This window comes from Stegodyphus dumicola, chromosome 3, assembly GCF_044657685.1.
Source record: "Stegodyphus dumicola isolate Sdum_Otavi_A_Nest chromosome 3, ASM4465768v1".
In the NCBI taxonomy this organism is placed as follows: domain Eukaryota; kingdom Metazoa; phylum Arthropoda; class Arachnida; order Araneae; family Eresidae; genus Stegodyphus; species Stegodyphus dumicola.
Genome location: NC_140770.1, coordinates 63,471,571 through 63,493,267, shown reverse-complemented (window position 1 = coordinate 63,493,267; position 21,697 = coordinate 63,471,571). Strand labels below are relative to the sequence as shown.

General features: G+C 33.6%; 1 protein-coding gene across 4 annotated transcripts in view; it reads left to right on the top strand.

Annotated features, from left to right (window-relative positions):
- Window positions 1-21,697, top strand: part of LOC118190710 (plexin-B-like) — a 1,029,017-nt gene that overhangs the window by 914,476 nt on the left and 92,844 nt on the right. For all 4 annotated transcript variants that reach the window (XM_085812956.1, XM_085812954.1, XM_085812955.1 and 1 more), the window contains one exon: window positions 19,618-20,970. In XM_085812956.1, coding sequence (XP_085669082.1) covers window positions 19,714-20,970 — 1,257 coding nt within the window. In that variant the 5' untranslated portion in view covers window positions 19,618-19,713. The remainder of the gene's footprint in view (window positions 1-19,617; window positions 20,971-21,697) is intronic.

Sequence of the window (21,697 nt, the reverse complement as noted above, 5' to 3'; positions counted from 1 at the left end):
AGATTAACTTTCTTTTAACCATACCTAATTACACTTTTTATAATTTATAATGACAACTTTAATTAGCAGCTTTTTTTTTTGGCATAAATATTTGGAAAGCCTCTGAAATTTGTAATAGCTTGAGAAAACATTTCAGACTGTAACGTAAGTCCTGCCGATATTTTGAGCTTCCTCATAGCTCTGAAGTCATCATTATATAATGCCCTCCCCCGAAAAAAGGAAGCTACTCTTTGATCTTATGTATAATATAACGTCATTAGTAACTAATAATAAGGATTAATTAGCGATTAAATGCGTTTTCTCAGAGAAAAGTCCCAAGGCTACTTGAAAATTTCAGATTTTTCAAATTAATATTTTTCTTCTATCATTAACTCCAATGAAAAGAATGTTGTCCTCTGTACTGCTATTTTAGGACTGAATTGGATAATTTTTATTATGACAAAGCACTCGGGACTGTCTGTCTTAGAATGAAAGGATGCGTTCTTGGAAGGTTTTTTTAAGGAAAATTTTATTGTATTCACGTTACATATGGAAAACAAAAATGGGGAAAACATATTAACTTCTCGCCGGAATTTGAACCTAGGTCAAACTACTAGTGTAAGGCGATTGTACCGATCGACCGCTGTTCGTTTTTTAACTGTCTGTTGACCACGTATACTTCCTTCCGTATGTGCTTAAGCTTTCTATGCGCTTTTTTTTTTCCTCCTGCGTTAAAATTAAAAATATATAAAAAGACTATTTTAGTATTAAAATTATTTAAAAGCTCAGAATAAAGGAAACATGTGTACTTATTTAAAATAGAAGATGCTTTCGTCAAAATTATTTTAGTCATGTACCAAATTGCATATAAGCTGTGCGCATGAGCACGCTGATTTTTGTGAAATTGCACATTTTCTTGAAATTCCGTACACATTCGTGATTGTGGGACATGTCTATGAAAAACATTCTCGATATATATGTATTTTCACACGTGTATTAAATAGTTGATCTATATATCTGCATATATGTCTTGCAGATCAGATATTTGGGAAAAATTATTAGTATTTAATAATAGTTATTAATAATTAATTAATTAATTTTTTAAAATATCTGATCTACAAAATATTTATACCAGTTATCGATGGGCATTTACTGGAATTATTTACATTATTTCTTAATTTAATTTTCCATTATATCTTACCAAGGCAGTTTACTTTGTAATTTGAATTTTGGTTTTGAATTTTTTTTAATTATGTAATTGTAAAGTAGGTTAGCTCCCTATTTACTTTTATAGCATTACTCATTGAAAGAAGATTATTATTATTATAGAATGCCAAATTCCAATTATTTGGCATGTGTAAAAAAATAAGACCTTTTATAATATTAATGCCGCTACGAATCAAAATCTTTGAAAACACCCAGCTGTAAATGCATATTTATAAATGCCAATATTCACAGCATTTATTACATTTTTAATTTTGTCTGAAAAATTTTTGTTCAAGTTTTGTTCACACCACAATTGTAATAAAAATGGGAAGAAAGAGGATATATTATTTAAATCAGGACAATTATTACAGTTTTGTTTACTTTGAGGAAATTATTACAGTTTTGTTTACACATCTTTTTTGTTGCGGGTGTGTCTTTTTTGTTGCGGATGTGTTCGAAAGAGCACGTCTCCTAACTAACGCACACCAAAAATTAAAGAGAGAAGCAAATTGCAGTTTGTGCATCGCAGTTCATCAATGGTGCATTGATTAATGGCGTGTACCATTTGGATATGAAGAAATTTATTTCAATGGTTTCGATACGTTTTTCTTGTTGGGGTAGGAAAGAAAAGTGTTTTTCTCTCCTTCCAATCTTAATAAAAGCTTGTAAGAAAATATGATGATAATCATTTGCTGCTACTCAGTTATGTAATCTTTCTTTGATTTATTTCCCGAAGTTGACGTGCGAACTCAATAAATACACTTCTAGTCCCGTCAGCGTTTGAAGAATAAGCTAATGATAAACATCTACTTTGAAAAGTGCAAGCAGCGACTCTAGGACGAAGTTTAAAAATGAAATATTAGCTATAAAAGCTTCTTCAGAAACCCAAATCCCTTTAGCTATGACAAAATCTTAAAAGCCCTTAACCTGTCTTCTTTGAATACCCTAAGCTGAGAAGTTTTATGAAAAGAGGAGGGGGAAAAAATAAGCCGAAACCGCTGAGGAGATGGGTTTTGTAAAATAGGCGCACGAAAACTGGCAATAATAATACCTCTGTCCGAAAAGAGGATAAAAGAAGATTCCTCTGCTCACACTCGCCCCTTTTCATTCCTCGGAAAAAGTTCAGAGAAGGTTGTTTTTATTCGAGTATGTTCAGAACGCTTCGACAAAAGTATGCCGTGTCTCATCAACATCACGAAACGTCTGCTTTTATCGAAATGCTCTCACCTGCTTATTGGAATAATAGTGCAAGATATCAGCATTCTAAAGATGACATGACTTATGCATTCATCTGTAATGATTCGTTACACATCAGTATCAAAAAATTATATTTATAAGATTTAATTATCTTCCTCTGAGCAATTTTTAAGTTATTTTATTTCTTACTCAAGTGCTGAAAGAGCATCTCAGTCAGTCTTCTTAAAGGAGAGGAATTTTTTTTCTTTTGAATTAAATTCATTTTAGCGAAATTTATGATGCTTTAAGAACTTTCCAGTATTGGAAAAATTATTTAAAATTTTCATCTGTAGAATTCCGATTAACTGGGATAATACTGGACGACGTCTACAGTTAACTCAGAACCACGGTTAATCTGAAAACAGTTAAGAAATAAGGAGAGAAGCATAATTATATTATAATTAAATTACTATTAATACTTGTATTTTTAAGCACTTTAATTATGAAGAATAATTTAATTTAATTGTGTAAATTAAATCTGTATTCGAAGCAAGAACACATTTCAAAAAAGAAAGAGCGATGTTTATATTATTCTTGTATTTCGATGGGAATCAATAGAAAGCACAACATTAACAACTATGCACTTAAAATTAAATTTTCGATTGAGCAATTTATTTTTAATGGGTGATTTAACAATATTTATATTATATTGCAGATTACGGACAATTATTATACGTACTATTGTGGATAAAATCAGCTCATAAATGTTATGCTATTATCTGCTGTTATCCGGCTCATTTTCTTCCCTTTCCTGTATTTCCTACAGAAATTTTGCTTTATTCTGTTGGTTTGTGGTAGTAATTTTTCCATCGTTCTGCAATAAATGAACTTAAACGAACTGCAATAAATCATGTTTTTAGACTAAGGTCCGGTTAATCCGCCCTAAGTTAATCGGCAGAAAAGTTTTAAGCTGAGAGTTTACAACTTTAAGAAAAAAACCATTATACGGCTGAATGTCGATTTCAGATTTCCCGCTATTATTTCTACTTATTTCAGACTTTATAAAATAAATATTCTCAGTTATATAATAGAAGTTATCCTTGTGTGTGTGTAAAATATTTCTAAACTCTAAGGTCGGCATTATATGTAAACACTGCTGCATGAATACTGTTTCGTAATGCATTGAATGCACACGTAACCGATGATAGTTTGATAAAATTTATTTTCCCAAAAGAAACTTTACAGTTGTGGAACGTTTCACAAAAGTACGCGTACAGCTGCACTCAGTATGACAAAGCACAATCAGTAGATACCACTTGAAACCATTGAAATTGTTAAACAAAACGCAAAGCGCATCTAAACAGCGAAGCTAAGGTCCGGATAATGTTGCAGTTACATACGCATTTAGGCCAATTAAAGTTATACAGGGACCAAACTAAAATGACACTAAATGGTCGCCAAATTTAGAGATTTTTCTCGATTTCACGCCAAATTTGGCGACAAAAATTAGTCACCCAAAGCATCGCCACCTTTACAATATCACGCGAATTTAGTGAAACGGCCATTTACCTCCTTAATCTTATTTTTCCGGTAAAGCACTGTATTTCTTGAGGCCATTCATGTTACATTATACAAAATTTGTAACAATATATATGCGTAGTGTGCATACTGAAGACTTGAGATGAGTTGAGTAATGTAAAACTAAATGAGTTAAACTAAATTTGCAATCGAAAAAGTAAAATCATAATTATCCATTGTACAGGTTTTTGCGCCGATTACTTGTGTAATGTATAAAAAATGGTATTTATTGCTGAAGAAGAAAATTGCATAAATCACTTTTGAAACACGTTTAATTTTTTTATGTTACATTTTATACTAGTTATGTGTTGTTGCCTAATAATTACTCTTATCTGTTTAAAAGTACTATTTTTATACACACGAAGTCAAGATAATACACATATGACTTTCAGATAGTTGAGATTATTAACCATTGTCAGTAAGACGCATTTAATTTTTAAGTTAGAAATAACAAATATTTTATTGTTTTGATTCTATTTACTTATTGATCATTTTAAGTCATCTTTTGGTATCAGTTCTGGATACTGAACCTTCAACTGCAAGGGTCGATATTTTCAGCAAAGGGAAATGGTACGAAAACTATTTTATAAGACCTCAATACAGTTCTGAATATTCTACTGATATTTCTGATATTTCCATTCAGATACTTGAAATCGATTCATCCGAATTTTCAAATGATCGTGAGTCGATTATAGGATATAACCATCTGCTTCGTGCAATCTTTAGTCATGTCAAAAGCACATTTACTTCGCTGACTGCTTGAGTTAATCTGAGCTGGATCAATAATTTTGATTAATGACCTTACGCTAAAACATGTTTATTTCTGTTTTCGGAGCTTATTCTTCAGGTACCGTTCCGATAAGACACTCACCTAATGTTATTAATATTTCGGTCTTGAGAGCTCTGTTCTTAGTGCCGTAGTTAATGACCATAGGCGCATACAACTGACAAGCGGCCTTCCTTGCCACTACCCAATTCTAAACGATCAGCTCTTTTCTTGAGATGTAGACAAAGTACCTTGTCTTATAGAATTGGTTTCTTATTCATTATTTTTTCCCCTCACCACCGAATCCAGTTATACTTTAAATTAAGTACCTTTCAGAGGCGGCTGTCAAAGCACTTTTTTCTTAATTGTATCAAAATAAACTTTCGATTTATTGCGTCTTTTAAAAGTAAGCTTTACCATAAATTTAGGACTCATCCACAGCAATATATCTCTTGTGTTTTGAAGCTGTCGATAGAAATCCCCTGGATCATATCCAGTTTATTATTATTGATGCTGCTGTTAATTAACCGATAGTTTGATGTGTTCCGCGCAGTCTCTTTTCTTTGATTTGCTAAAATACCTAATCTGGTGTATCAGATTGTTTTTAGATATATATGCTTATATTCCTGTTTTTTATAAATACAGGATAATTCCATTAAGTTTTCACTTTATCGGTTTTTCTGTATGAATATCTAAAATATTATCGAATCTCAAGAGTAACGCTAATAGCCATAATAATCCAGCAGTATTCCGTAAAATAATTAATTATGAAATAAAAGGTTTTTCATAGTTAAATAAATATCTCTAAAATATTGTAAAAACGGATGTTCAAAACATGAAACTGATAACTTTCCATACCAATTAGAGTAGCATTTCATGCCGGAATTTCTTCATTTGATTGTAGTGATATTATAATTCTGCTTGTAATGCTGCTGAGAATGAAGTTTATGAGCTACTTGATAAATAATCTTAAAAATATTTCGCCTAATTTTTGTATTAAAGTTAAAAAATAATATTTTTTGTCAAAAGTAAATCTTTTATTGATTTAATTTTCAAGTACTGAATGTATGAGAGACCGTATTATGGTTTACTTTACATAAGTCATTGTTTTAGTATTAGTTCATTCCTGTAACTTCTATTCTTCCGTCAGCCCCACCAGAATGCTTATTTGCTGGACTTCATATAGCGTACGAATGTATAATTTTGAAGGAGAGATTATCGGCAGTGAATTAGGAAAATTTATTTCGCCCTCTTCCTCCAGATGAGAAAGAGGTTAGTGACTTTGACTGCCATACCAAAGGGACTGGGTTCAAATTCCGGAGAAGAGATGGATGTAAATACAAAGTTGTCCTTCATAGGAGCTTACGGTGACTGTCTATTAGGTTCCTCCATAATAAAATGGCCAACTCTTTTGTCCTTAGTAGTGGCCAAACCCTAAAATGTCTAGTGCCACCCCCCCAAAAAATGTTTCGTGAGCCGCTACTTTTATTGGCTGATCTGAGTTTTAGTGAGATATATATATATCAACTTTATACATAGAAGTCAGCAAAAGTTGGCCAGATTTATGTAAATATTGGATCTTTTTGTTGTATTTTACATATTTAACTGTTTGTATTATTCAGATCATGCAGATAGCTTGGGTAAGTTTTGTTTAGTTGAAGGTACTTCTCCCGCTTTCCGCTTTCCTTTATTCCAGAATATTGCTGTTAGGTATAATAAATTTAAAATATTATTGCTGAACAAAGTTACCGAGTTCTGTGCAGTAAGCTCTTTTCTGTAGGAAGATTGATAAAATCAAGAGACTCTATCTCAAAAATGAAATGAAAAAGTAGGAAGCGGTGTCAGTCGAATTAGAAACAGATTCAGTATTTTTTATTCTTGTTTGTCATCAATAACACTCAAGATATCGTAATTGAAACGCTCATCAGAAGTCATAGATTTCTGAATTCTAAATATAGTGCATGTGAAAACGCGTTTTGTCATGCTTCGTGGTGTAGTGCCTTCGTGGTGTAGTGGTTATCACACTGAGCCGGTATTTCAGAGGTCCGTGGTTCCATTACTGGCGAAGGCGTTTGCTAATTTTTCATCTCTCTGGCTTCCAAAAAATCCTAATGTCTCTACAGTTGTATCTACAAGATGCATTGTTAATACACTTTTAGTTGAATTTTACTTCTCTATGTATTAGACACTTAGTTCATTGCTCAAACAATAAGTATTCCGAAGCACTGATAAGTTAAACAAAAAGTAACTTTAAAAGTCAATTAAGTTCCACTTTGCTAGCAAAGATCAGAATTAAATCATGTGTTAAAACTCTCACATTTTATGGAACAAGAAAAATCTTAAAAAAATTCTCTTTTGTAGTTGAAGACGTTTCCTGGATATTTTAACTAGAGACGTCGAGGAGTGAACAATCATAAGATTGGAAGATTTACCACTTTCCCTTTTTTCGGGTGTAAGATTTGTGCAGTGGGAAAATATTAAGGATTTTTAATTTTATGAATAACTAGCAAAGCTAGCAAGAATTTTTTCTGAGACTTCAGATTAATAATGCTTTTAAAGAATGAACCTCGAAATTTTACTAATAGAAAATTAGAGACGGGATGAACTAAATTTTTTCAAACTTTCCTACAAATGTTATAGCAAAAAGAAAAGCCACTTTCAACTCATGTTAAAAACTTTTAAGTAAAGCAAAATTCGAAACGTGCAGTTAATAGAAAGCGTATTACCATACAGTTTTTAGATGTTACCTATATTTATCAAAAAATGTGAATTAAATTTAAATAAATACATAACTAAAATTCTTGCATCCTGGAGGTTCGTTTTCTCAATACAATGTAATAAAAAATTGATTTATATTTGAAAGAATCTTTTTAAGCGGTAGAAGGTAGAGGATCATTTCCAAAACTAACATAGATAAACGCTAAACATGGAAAGCTGAATTCTCTCTAGAAAATTGAAAATTTAGAACCTACGGAGTAATACGGTCAAGGTTCACTGAAATAGAAACATTCGCTGTCATTTTTAACTGATTCTATTAGATTTAATAAAATTGATCTTTTCAAAGTTTTGAGTAGATATATTAACATTTTTTTAGGTTAAGACGAAAAGAACGCGGAGATTCGAGCTTCTGAATCATCTTTTTCAAGATTCGAAACCTGAAAACGATTCTTGGGATTTATGGATACAAATTCCCGTTTCCTATAGGAAGTAATCCCGCGAACGGGCTGGCTGCTTGGGCGTTTTCGTGGTTTTCCCCATGTGTAACGTGTATACGAGCCAGTTTTCCTTAGAAAGTCCTCCACGAAAGGCATCCCTCCCTTTAGGCAGATAGCCCCCGAGGCTTTGCCATAATCACACACACACACCTATAGGAAGTATTAATGACAAAGCTGGATTTTAGAAGGATTTAGTACTCGTACCCAGTTGAGGAGAGAATAGATTAGCGTTAACGCGGAGGTTCTTAAATAATGAAATGCCTCAGTAAGAGAAACTACAAGAAAAAAATTTGAGTAAAATGTTTTATCCTCTTCCCTTGGCGTCAAATACGCCTTTATTCCAGAATATTGCTGTTAAGTATAATAAATTTAAAATTTTATTGCTGAACAAAGTTACCGAGTTCAGTGCAGTAAGCTCTTTTCTGTAGGAAGATTGATAAAATCAAGAGACTCTATCTCAAAAATGAAATGAAAAAGTAGGAAGCGGTGTCAGTCGAATTAGAAGCAGATTCAGTATTTTTTATTCTTGTTTGTCATCAATAACACTCAAGATATCGTAATTGAAACGCTCATCAGAAGTCATAGATTTCTGAATTCTAAATATAGTGCATGTGAAAACGCGTTTTGTCATGCTTTGCGTACAATTTGGCAATAATTATTTTGGAAAAGAAAGTATATCAATTTTCCCTTTCTAAATATTTTGTCAGGACTTGTGTTTCTCTTGATTTGCTTTGGAAACATGAATGGTCCTGAATCGGAACAGGGAGCTTACTCAAGCTATATTCAAGAAGGTGTGAAGTAGACAATACAAGCAGGTGGTTATACGAAACTCTTTATTTTCCATACTTTACAGGTATTTCCGACATCGGAATACAGAGACCAACCACTTGTGGTCTGAACGTAAGAATATAAAAACTACTAACTAAAACTCTAACTAAAAGCTAACTTTGAATTAGTATACAAATGCCTAGCACTAAGATTGGTCTTTATTTAAAAAGGTACGTATGTAGTACGCCGAGCTGCTGAAATTAAGATACGTCAAGAGGGCTAAACCTCTTGCCTTAAAGGCAACCAGCAACAGAGTGAAAACTCGTAAAACTACAGTGGCAAGCGGCTTGCTTTCTAAAAACTCCTTCTCACTCTCTCTTGGCAAAAAGCCACAACTTAAGTACTTGGCGTTAGCAAGACAATTTGCATAAACAAGTTAAAGCATTTAATTCTGGCCGGAAGTAGAAAATAAGAAGTGATAGTACAGTTTTAAAATAAAATAAACGTTAGTAAAACTTAGGATCTTTACAATTTTACTAAGACGCCTTGATTTTACCTATTCAGAATGTTACCAACTGAAAAGAAAATATTTTATTATAAGAATACTACGCAACTTCATTCTAAATACGAGTATTACGCTTTCTAAGTTTTCATGAATAAAATACAAGTTTTACAAAAGTTAACGGATGCCCTTTTTTGATGACAATACATGCTGAACAATACATTTGAGTTGCTGTTTCTAACTCAGATATCGTGAGAGAATTTATTTTATGTTAAATTCTGTTCTGTGATTACTGTATAATTGTTTTGAAATAACTATTGTCGCTTCAGTTAATTTATTACTGTAAAGGTATTTCCATTCCAATGCATTTCTTTCCATCATGGCCCTTTATGTCTTCCTCCTGACCCTCTCCCTCTTCGAAACCACGACAGCTTAAATTTCTCGCCTAGACGAAAACCGCGGAATTCTGTTCGACACCCACAACTCTAATGACCGTCTCTCTCTTCCAATAAGTCTATGATTATATACACATTTCTTTTGTTCGTCTTTGTTCAAGAGCATCCATTAGGTTCCCGGGATCCTAGTCATTTCTGCTGTTTTTACTCTTAGGGCAACGCTATTAGGGCCGTCCTTCAAAAGACCCCGTAAAGCCAAACCATATTCTATAGCTGTCGTTCATAATTTTAAAAACTTTTTGGCTAAAGGAATTTAACGTCCTTCACGTTCCAACGTTTCTTCTTGTTGCGAGGTAAGCTGTAATGAAATGAAATTCTTGTTTCTGAATCTTATTATATTCAGTAATGTTACGTACAAAATGCAAAACTCCTTCGTTTAAGTATTGTACACTTCCATTACTTTTATCTGCCTTTTATTTCTCCCGTAAAATAATTTTCCGTTACTGTTCCATTGGCATCCATATTGCCAGAAAAATATATTTATTGTACCCAGGAAAGTTTCAGACTCTCTCCACCGCTGCCATTTATTCTAAAATATTCGTTTTGTGTTTGAATCCTTGTTTGAATTCGACGATAGCATGCCATTTCGTAAATATATGGGTTTCGAATTCCGCTCTCAGCTCGAGTTTTTAACCCTTGGGATGTGTTGAAAAAAGGCAAAGAAACCTAGAAGTATTGGCGAAGTGTCAAGTTATGTATAGATTTATATTTCGTGTGTTACGTATTCAGTTAAAATATTTCTGACAAGAAGTGCTTTGACTTTCTATCTGTTTACTTGTATTAATTTTTGGCTGCCAAGCCGTGGAAATTTGTTCCTTTCTGTCATAATTCCGAAAACTTATTATAAATTTTATTTTAAAGGAGGCATTTGAATTTCTTTACATTGGAATTTAATGGAAAAAGCTTATTATTTGTATCAGACTGCGGATGTATTTGTAAACTAATAATCAAACTTTAATAATCCTAATGTTTCATATGACTTTTCCATACATATAAACAGGGCTTAGAAAGCCTTTCGAACTGGGAAATGGGGTTATGTTCATATTAATATTAATTCATCTTCGGATATTACCTCAAAACACTTTTAAAAACCATTTGGTGCCGACTTGAATATTCACAACTCTATACACAGTTCGTCATCGGAAGCAATTTGTTGGTGATCCGAGTATCGTGGTATGTCATATATCTATGTAACTACGTTTTTATTAATGTCTGTTTAATCAAATTGGTAAAAGAAACAAACCAGTGTAAAATTTTTAATTAGGCAAAAAAGTAATCTAGTTTGGCATAGTATAACCTGAAGTATATTTTTCCCTAATTTTAAATCCTGTTAATTATAAAAATGTCTGATATCTTAAAAATAATGCGATCGGATCTACTATGTATTTTTATATCCCCCATAGTACACGTTCTTTGAAAGCAGAATTACAATACTTTATCTGATATTGAACAAAATTACCTCTGCCATTATATTTTGACGTAAACTGATATTTAATAGGAAAGTTATCTCTTGTAAAAATAAAACAAATAAAATTTTTAAAAAAGAAAATTTTTCCTTTCCAGCACAATCGAAATTTAATTTCCAGGTTTCATTATCGATGATATCAACTGCTACTCTTAATTCTGATTAAAGTACTCTATTAAAGAAGATTAAAATATTGAAGAATTCTGCATTAAAAGGAAAAAAAAAAAAAAAAAAAAAGGACTTTCTAAAAGGATACGTTTCAGTTACTGATGAAATTAAGAATCTGCCACTTTAAAAAGGTCTTTGACATCTGAAATTCGCTATAAAAATATTCCATGCAGGTAAAGTGTTATTCGCCAATTACTTAATATTTTATGATGGAATTGCGCATTAATTAATTTTAACTTTACACACTATTTATTTTAAAATGCAGTATAAATTTAAAAGGCACTTTGTTTTTGAGAATAGTGTAACTATTTCTCACTGTGAAAGTTTTACAGAAAGGTAGGTTTCAAGTATCAAATACTCGTATTACAGCACAGGCTACTTAAAGTTAAAAAGAACGTGATATCATGCTGTAGGTTTTTGTTAAAAATAATCAGAGAATTTTTGATACTTTCCTTTCTCTTATTATTTTACAAGAATGTTTTGTAAACAATCTATAATAAATTTGTTCAGTATCATTAAATAAATTAAATTTATAATTTATAATGCATGGAGTTGAAACTGTTCTTAATGAATATCTTCATCCAGTCTGCATAAAAATCTTAATTTTCGGATATATTGTCGTACGCTTAAAAACTAAACTGAGTGGGCCGAAGGCATTTGACAACCATGTTGCTTTATTTCAAACTTATAAACATTTGTTTTGAGACTAAAGAAATTTTTCATTTGTATGGCAGCAAAAAAAAAAAAAAAAAAAAAAAAAAAAAAAAATAAAAAAAATCATAATCATAAATAAGTTTCCGTAATACGAGTATATAGTTTAGGAAAAACCATAACAAGCGAGTTACTTCTGGCTCTTTTATGTTAGTAAAACTATTTTCAAACCCATCAGCTGGGCACGAAGAAGGAATCTTAATATCTCGCTCTCTTTACAAAGCGTTAATAACAGCATTAGGGTGAAAATTCGGACTGCAATTGTCTGCAGTTCACTTCAGTCAGTCATTTCATCTTTTGTCCGTTCATCTGCGTATACGTTAGCGGTCAGAGTCAGACATTCACACTGGATTGACCAGCGAACTCAAAAGAGAGAATCTTCCGCGGTCTTTTTCATTTTACTTTCTTTTATTTCGTTTACGGCCGTTTCTGCAAACGAGAGAGAAGATAGAAAAAGGCCTTTTGTAGAATGTTCTGAAATTCCTGAAGAGAATTTCACTTCATTATATTATCTTCACGTTTTAGGGAAAATTGCAGTGTCGTAAGATTAAAATACTTTTTCCTGTAGTTTAAAATAAAATTATAATCCAGTACCCATTTTGGCCTGATGGTGACATAGTTCTTGAATTCGGGAAGTTCTAAAAAATTATGCTTAGATTCTAAATGCATATGCGCAACTTTCTAGTGACAAAAACCTCATCTTGTATTTTTTGATAGCCTAGCAAGTTTTGATATAACTCCCATAGCCATAAAGTCCATTTTTTTAAATTAATATGTTTTAACCTCAGTGATTTGTGCATTTTTTTGTAGTATTCTGTAAATCCTTATTGATCATGTTTACTTTTTATTTCTTCGGTACTTTATATGTCATTGAGGGGACCAGGGCGTAAAAACGACAATATGTACAATAATAATTATAAGGTATTTCTCCCGCCTTCTTAGAATGCCTGGTGGTCTGCACGCTGGGCGGGTATTCCAGGGGTCCGTGGTTCGATTCCCAGCGAAGGCGCTGCTCCATTTTTCATCTCTCTAGCTATAAAAAAAAAAAAAAAAAAAAAAAATTCCTAATGACTCTGCAAGTGGTGAATGATGAATCTTCACCACCAGGATTTGGCGACTGGGTTCCCTAAAACCCCAGTCGCCCTTTAAAAGTGCGAGTATGTAAGGTATCCCCCTGTTTTCTTAGCATGCCTTCGTGATGTAGTGGTCTGCATACTGGGCGCGTATTTCAGAGGTCCGTGGTTCGATTCCTGGCGAAGACGTTGCTCCTTTTTCATTTCCTCTGCTTCCAAAATAAATCCTAATGTCTCTACAGTGGCGCTCGAACTTAAAGGGTGGTGGATGATGATTCTCCACACCCAGGATTTAGCGATTGGGTCCCATAAAAAAACCTCAGTCGCCCTTTAAAAGGGGAAGTATGTAAGGTATTTCTCCCGCCTTCTTACCATGCCTTGGTGGTGTAGTGGTCTGCATGCTGGGCGCGTATTCCGGAGGTCCGTGGTTCGATTCCCGGCGAAGGCGTTGCTCATTTTGCACCTTACCTGCTTAAAAAAATATACCCCTTTTAAAGGGCGGCTGGAGTTTTTTAGGGGACCCAATCGCCAAATCCTGTGGGTGGAGAATCATCATCCACAACCCTTTTTAGTTCGGGGCCACTGTAGAGACATTAGGTATTTTTGGAAGCAGGTAAGATGAAATAAAGAAACAGGAAATCAAACCGCCGACCTCTGGAATGTGTTCGGAAAGAAGAAAATGATGTATGTGTTCGAGACTTGTAAGAAATAATCTAAGCTGTATGTTCGCTATTTACCTTAATGTGATGAATGTTCCTGTGTACTACTGTTGTCGTTTCCATTGAATAAATTTATTTAATTTTTTTCCTTTGCGTAGCAGTTTTTATTTTCACTGCATAACCATTTCTTTGTTCCTCCTCTCTAATATAGTGTACTATTATTGCATAATCGCACTCATATTGGGTTTAGAATATCGTGTTGTTTCCCGACTTCTCTGCAAATTCCCTATCAACTTTATGAATTTCTGTTTTTAGAGCGTGGAAGAAGAGCACACAGTATAGAAATCACGTCAGCAGCGGGCTCACTATAGCTTGAAGCGTATGAAATGTTTGCGTAGAATTTGAGCTTTTTCAAAACAATTATAACTTTATTTTTACATTTTATTTATTTATTTTGTTTTCATTTTTTTTTCCCTGCAAGATTTACGGTGAAAAGATAGATGGACAATATGTTACGAAAGAGATTTTTCTATATCTTTTTATTTTTTAAAAGAAAGAATACATCTTGGACTAATAGAGCATGATAAAAAAATGAGAATCAAAATTGCGAAGCAAGGAAAGAGGGATAAACTTCGTTAAATTAAAGGCAGCCCGTCATTTTGAAAATTTTACAAATAATGATGGTTCAGTTTTTTTTTTTTTTTTAATTTTATTTTTTAAAGACAGAAACATGTAAATAACTGCAATCTTGAGAGTTTCTGTTGTTATTTATTATTAATGTTAGTTTTTGTTTCTAATACAGATGTTAGTGTGTCAGGCAGAGAATGTAAAGAGACATTCTTAAGCAGACGTACCCAAAGAAAATACTTATGGACAATTTTGTTTCAGATATTACGTATAAATCACAACAAAACGTAGAATTGATACCTAAGTGACTTCTTTCAACTTTAAGCACCAAGGAATATTTGCCATGGAAAGCGAAACTTTCATGAAGGATTTTCTAAAGAAAACTTGCAATGTTTATGCAAAACTTATCAATTTTAAAATTTATAAATTTTAAAATAATTTATAAAATCTTTTCAGATTTTATATTTACAGAAGAAAATATTTAAGTAAATGATAATTCGTATTCTGAATATAAAGTTAAATGATTTTTTACTAATTGACATGAATATATTTTGTTATTATTAATTCTTAAAAAAAAAAAAAAAAAAAAAAGAGTAGATCCCCCCCCCCTCCTCCAAGACTCAGCTTTCGTTTATCATTCTGATTCTTGAATTTCTGACCTTGGGTAGGATTCAACGTTTTGTAAAACTTCGATGATTCGTTGAAAAATTATTCATAATTCACCTTAACTGCATTTATATTGAGTATAAAATGTTTTGACATTTAGCGAGTTAATTGAAGGTCTGAAGCTGCTTTTGTATTGACTTGATCAACTAGAAATAATTATTACGTCATAACCGATTACAGGTGAAGAAATCGTTTTATTTTCTTGCTGAATATTTTCTGACTCTCTTTCTTGATATGTACCTCAACATCCTGTTCGACAAGAATTTTAATCGCTGTTCGCCACAGCTGTCATGATGATCATTGCCGTTTCTGTGCTGCCTTTGTCTTCTTTTGTTCATGACCACCTATTAGACGACAAGCCCTCCATAATTCTATCGTTTTATTGTGTAAGAGGGAACTGAGTAGGCAGGTAACATATCCTTAAAAAAGTGTATTCGGTGTCTGTAGTCCATGGTTCGTTAACACCACTATTTTGCAGGTCTGACAGCAATGACTGTGTTAAGTGCAATCTCAGCCATTCACTCGGTCTTCAAAGAACTGGCATCTCTTTCATTATTCCATTCCATCTCTTTTAATGCTACCCTCGTTCCCCCCAGTTCGTCTCTACAAGAGCAGAGCCTGCATTTTCGCCCTCGACCGCTCGAAACAAAAACATGGGCATCACAAAGCGATTATTATATTGTGGACTTCGCGGTCTGCCATTTCAGTTTCACTTTAATAGTTGGGGGTTGTATTCTCAGGCAGTTGCTCTTGGGTCATCGCAGACAACAGCTGCGTAGTTGTTGTTAGTGGATTTTTTTTTTTTTTTTTTGTGTGGTATCTTAGTAGTTCGGCTTCTTTATTTATTATTATTATTATTATTTGCAGCCCCTATGACCGTGACTGGGTGCCCATCTGTCAGGAGTAGGCTTTGGCTGCTACTTTTTTCCCCCTTTCTGTAAAGCTCGGTTCGAGGCGATAGAGCGAGCTATTGTATCTCTTGGCTGACTTATCGCCTATTGAGAATACAATAACTAACTTTTTTGCTCTGTCTGCGTGTCACTTTGAATGGCGAAAACGAGTTATCGTGCTGGTTTTAGTTTTAAGTTAATATATGAGCTTCATTTCTCTTCATACTAGAGGGTTGAAATTGCTAAGATCATCTTCATCTGCGCCAGAAATATTTACATCTGCTGAAACAGTGCTGGGATTATTCTTGTCGTGTCTGAAACTTGTCTCTCTCTCCTTTACAATTTTTGTTTTGTTTTGTATGAAGTACATTTTCATTTTTCAGTGATTATTTTGTAACTAGTCGCAATGCCAAACGTTTTTGTTCGACTTCTAAATGTACTTTTATGATAAAATAATATTAAGATATAAATAATATTTCAGATTTCTATTGAATATGAAAAACTTTATTTGTGCTGATTCTCTTTTGATTTCATTTCAGAAACATCTTATGGAAAAAATAAAATTGTTTTGCTACCTGTAGAAACTAAGTAAAGTAATTATTAATTCATGAGCATCAGGTGTCAGATAGTCATAAAAAATTCCCATTCATAATTTTTTAGAAATATTTTTTTCAAGTTTCGTGAGTTTTATTTATACCTTTTACGATATATGATCTCTTCGGGAATATAAAGGTTTCCTTTTATGTGAGTATGTGTTTATGCCAGTGTGAGTTAAAAACTGGAGGCATAGTTAAATTGGCATAGATTTTATATCAAAACCTTTCGGGGTTCTGAAGAAGAGGAATCTCTATCAGTTGTACTTAAAATCAAGATGAAATAAATTAAAAGTTTAAAATCTAAAGCCAGCGTAGATATATTTTTTCTCTTACGTTAAATTTACATCGTAAATGTAGGCGCGTGCTATATAGAATGCATGCCAGAAGGGACACATTATTTCATGATCTTTGTCATTTATAAATATATTAGTTTGTTAGTGGGGATTCAAATTTGTAAAATGGGAGATGATGATAATGAAACGGAAATTCATAATGTAACAATATAATTTAATTGATGAATTGCTTTGGGAAAAAAGGCATGACGGTAATGCTTATTTTTGAATATTGATATTTCTATATTTATCAACAAGATGTTCCTACTTTTATAATTTAAGCGTATATGCAACAGATTTAGAAATAGTACATTTAGATGAATATATACAAGTAGAATATAGTACAATAGAATGCGTATGTAATGGAGCATTGTTTGTCCTAACTCCAGTCATCCAAATTTTTTACTTAGTTTCAACGTGTAATCTGTGAATTGGGATAAATCTAAATTATAGTGAAAAGGAAATCTGCGATTCAATTGACCTCGAATATTAAATTTTAAATTGTGATGAAATCATATCGTCTATTCAGGTTGCATAAGAAATGGCGAAAGAAGGAAAACGGACTGTTGCTGAGATAATAATTCATGCTTATAAAACACTGAAGAATTAAAAGTCTTATAACATTTATGGAGTACAAAAATTGCTATGAAATGGTGCTAATGACTGAAGTAGCGAAAAGATCCCAGTTAACTACTATACCTAAAAGGAATTAAAAGAATATCTTCTTTGAAACAGAAAACATTTCTAAGTTTTTTCATTAATGATGAATTAAGAAACATTTATACTTTGGGTAATAGTTCAGTTTATGAAGTATTTTCTTCTTCCTTTCTGCATGCTTCGTGGTGTAACGGTAGCACACTCGGCGCATATTCGAGAGGTCCAGGTTCGAGACCCGGTGATGGCATTGCTTATTTTTCGTGTCTCCTGCTTCAAAATAGCCTAATGATCCTACAAGTTAAAAACTCACTTGTTCAGTAATAAATCAAATAACGTTGTTCCGTATCAACTTCGTAACAAACTGTTTTAAAAAGTTATACGATTATGCTGCAGAAAAGAAAAAAGTGGCTTTGTAGGCCGTTTTATGGGCATAGCAATCCAGCTAATTTCATTTTCCAACAGCAAGAGAGTTAAAAACCGTTGCTCCAAACAAGTATGTCCATGAGAAGTACCTTAATTTCTAAATAATATGAATAATAAAATGAATACTTTCTAATTTTCGTAAATAAAATAAATAATTTAAAAGAACAAAGTTTAATGCATTTTAATTATCGAGTAAAGTTTTATAAATGTATATTAACATTGTTTTATTAGCATGAAATCATTTCCCAGTTGATTCATGGTTAAAGATTTCACACCAGTGACCGAGTTTAAACTTAAATGTTATTATTACTAGTGAGTACTCAGTATTTACGCTCTTGCAAACATCCTTTATATCGAGAAGAATTTTTTAAATGAAAATATTCAGTATTAAACAATTAATTAATCTAAATTTGGCAGTCTTTTTTTTTTTTTTTTTTTTTTTTTTCTGCCTGTTCTGAAAAGTTCTGTCGAGCATTCCGTAGGTATTCGCTAAAGAATGTCGATGTTATAAAAATGATGCAGAAGAATCGTTGAGGTGAGAAATGTTCACGCTTATTTAATTACTTCTAAGTGATTAATTGATCTTTCAGATATTCAGGATATTTCAGTGGATGCCTTTTCTAAGCCATATCTACATCACGTTGCTCATTATTCGCATAATGGAGCTTTTAACAACACCGTTTGCTCGCAATTAACTTTTGTATTTATGTCTTTTAATTAAAATTGTCTATGTTTCTCAAGTTAGTTCAAAAAAAAAAGTCTTCGCAGTTCGGGAGTTTGCTGTTAACCATACAATAGCTTTCAGAAATAGAGGGCTGGTTTCTCTTCCTTTCTTTCTACAGATCTATTGTCGCAAAAATTTAATTCGTGTTGAAATAAATCGCTTAAAACCGGTTCTGTCCAACTGTACGTGAGTATGAGGAGATGTTGGTTTGATATTTTGATGGGATTATTCCTTTTTTTAAAATGAAGTTAACGTAATGACAAGGCATTATGTTAAAATACCATTTGACTTCTTTGTTTATTGTAAGTGTGTTGTCAACGCTGAACGTGAATTCGTATTTGTATTCATCGTGTTTTGTAGTTCACAGTTATTTAGAAAGCTTCCGATTTTGTGCTTTAGAAGGTATACTTAATCTGTAATAGATATCAAATGCTTTTATGAAAAATTCCTTCATGGCATTGTGTAAGATAATTTAATTAAATTAAAAAAACCGTGAGTTGTATTTTAGTGCTATACATTTGCCTAATGTGTGTATTAAATATTTTATTTGAGACAGAAGTAGTTACACCAGCATTCAGTTAAAAAAATAAGAGCTGTTTAACTTTTATGAGGACTTTAAATTAATTAAAGTTAAAATTTGAACAATAACAGCATTTTTTTTTTTTTTCCCAGCTAGGAACCAAACTGAAACATAATGTATTACTCTGTGAATTTCATAGAAGTAGCTGATATTCGAAATGTGTTCTGTCATCCGATATTCTTTTGATGTTAAATACCAACTACGAAAGAGTTGGTTGTACGAATGAATATATACAAAAAAGTTTTTTAATTCCTGTACTCTATAAATTACTATACGATTCTGAAACAGAAATTAAGTAGATAAAATTTTATAAAAATATCTTATTTGCTTAAATTAATAATGTTGTCGCGCAGTTTGATACTTATTCAATATTCTGATGGTATTTTGTTCCCTCATTTCAGATATGCACAGACTATGAAGCTGAGCGACTGTTCGTGAAATGGAAACAATTTTTGAGGGCGGGAGAAAACTGAGATCCTAAAAGGATCCAGTCCGCAATGTTTCAAAATACATATAACCAGCTAGAGGAGGAGGACGACGAGCAGGCCAAGAGGTTCTATTGCAATGAAACAGAAAGGAGGAAGAGGAAGAGGCCGGTCAAGGCAGGAAGTCAGTCCTCCTTCGTTAACGTCTTTCACACGGTCTTGTTGGTGGCGTGGGCTACCAGCATCTGTCAAGCACAACACGAAGGATCTGTCGTTGCATCGTATCGAACTTATAATGACTCTATTAATTTTACACACGTTGTTGTGGACTATCAGACAGGCCGCGTGTACGTTGGCGCCACGAATTGGCTGTATCAGTTTAACTCGAGCCTGGATGTTGAATTTAACGTGAGAACGGGACCCGTGGAGGACAGCATTCAGTGCTTCCCCACGGGCTGCTCGGATCAACAACTGTCCACAGCCAATAACGTAAACAAAGTGCTAGTCATTGACCACGAAGCGGGCATGCTGATCGCTTGTGGGAGCGTGCATCAGGGTGCATGCAGAAGGCATTCTTTGCAAGATATTGGTAACCACGAGAAACTTGTGCCTGTGCCAGTGGCAGCCAACGACGAAAACTCTTCTACTTATGCCTTTATCGGCCCCGCACGGTATTCTGGACTGCTTCCGTCGCGGGTGTTATACGTTGCAACCACGAATAGCCGGCTGGGGCCTTACAGGGACGTCGTACCGGCCATCTGCAGCCGAAGTCTCGAACCTGGCAAATTGTTCACCATCATCGAACGCTCTTTCTCGTCCATAGCACGTGTAGATGTGAGTTTTCATCTACGCGATTACTATCTGGTTAACTATGTGTATGGATTCCACTCTGGGGATTATGTTTATTACGCTACTGTACAGCGTAAGTCTCACTTGCGGGCTCTAGAAGAATGGGGTTACATTACAAGACTATCACGAATTTGTGTGTCTGACGTCGGTTATGATACATATACAGAAGTAACTTTGCAATGCATAGGCGAGGACGGAACGGACTTCAATCTTTTGCAAGATGCAAGTGTTGTTCGTGCTGCTGGCGACTTGGCGGCCGATCTTCGAGTAGATCCAGGTTCGGATGTGCTAATAGGAGTATTTGCCGCAAGTAAAGATCATACGACTCGTCCATCTGCTTATTCAGCCGTCTGTGCTTATTCTTTATCAGAAATCGAGCAAAGATTTACCGAAAATATTCATATGTGTTACAATGGAAGTGTTCTAACCAGGGATATGGATTACATTGCAGGAAGTATCAACCAATGCCCAGAGCCTGGGGTAAGTGATCTTTTATTTTCTTAAAAAGTATTGCTTTGAATTCTTGCGTTGATTCGAAATTTAAGCAGAAATATTCATTTTGCTTTTCATTAAAGTGCCTACGTGAATTCTTCCATTTACTCAAGACTACGTAGAAGAACGAATAAAAGCCTTATACTCCGCCTCCGAGTATTTACTTAAAAAAAGGCTTCTGTGCATATTTAATGTATTATTTTCTCAATCGAGCAAGTCCCGACAACATTTCTCATAATTTTACATTTTACTCTTTTAAGAAGATATATGTATTTTTTTCGTTTTGGCATTTTGTGTTGAAATGTCGGTTCACTTTTCAACTTGTTGCCACCAAATATCAGGGCCCTGTATTATATTTAAAGGTGGTGTGGTGTGGTGTATTTAATTATGGCAAAGCACACTAGGGCTATCTGCCTAAGGGGAGGGATGCCTTTCGTGGAGGACTTTCTAAGGGAAACTGGCTCGTATACACGTTACACATGGGGAAAACCACGAAAACGCCCATGCAGCCAGCCCGTTCGCGGGATTCGAACCTCGAACCGAACTACCAGTGTTCAGCGACTTTACCGCTCGGCCGCTGGTGGGCTATTATATTTAAAGAAATTAAATAATGAAGAATCTGCATAAATGTATGTATGTTTCTCGCATTACGATAAGAAAACGGTATCTAGAGCCATCCAATTTTACGTTTCCACCTGAATATCGACATCTAGAC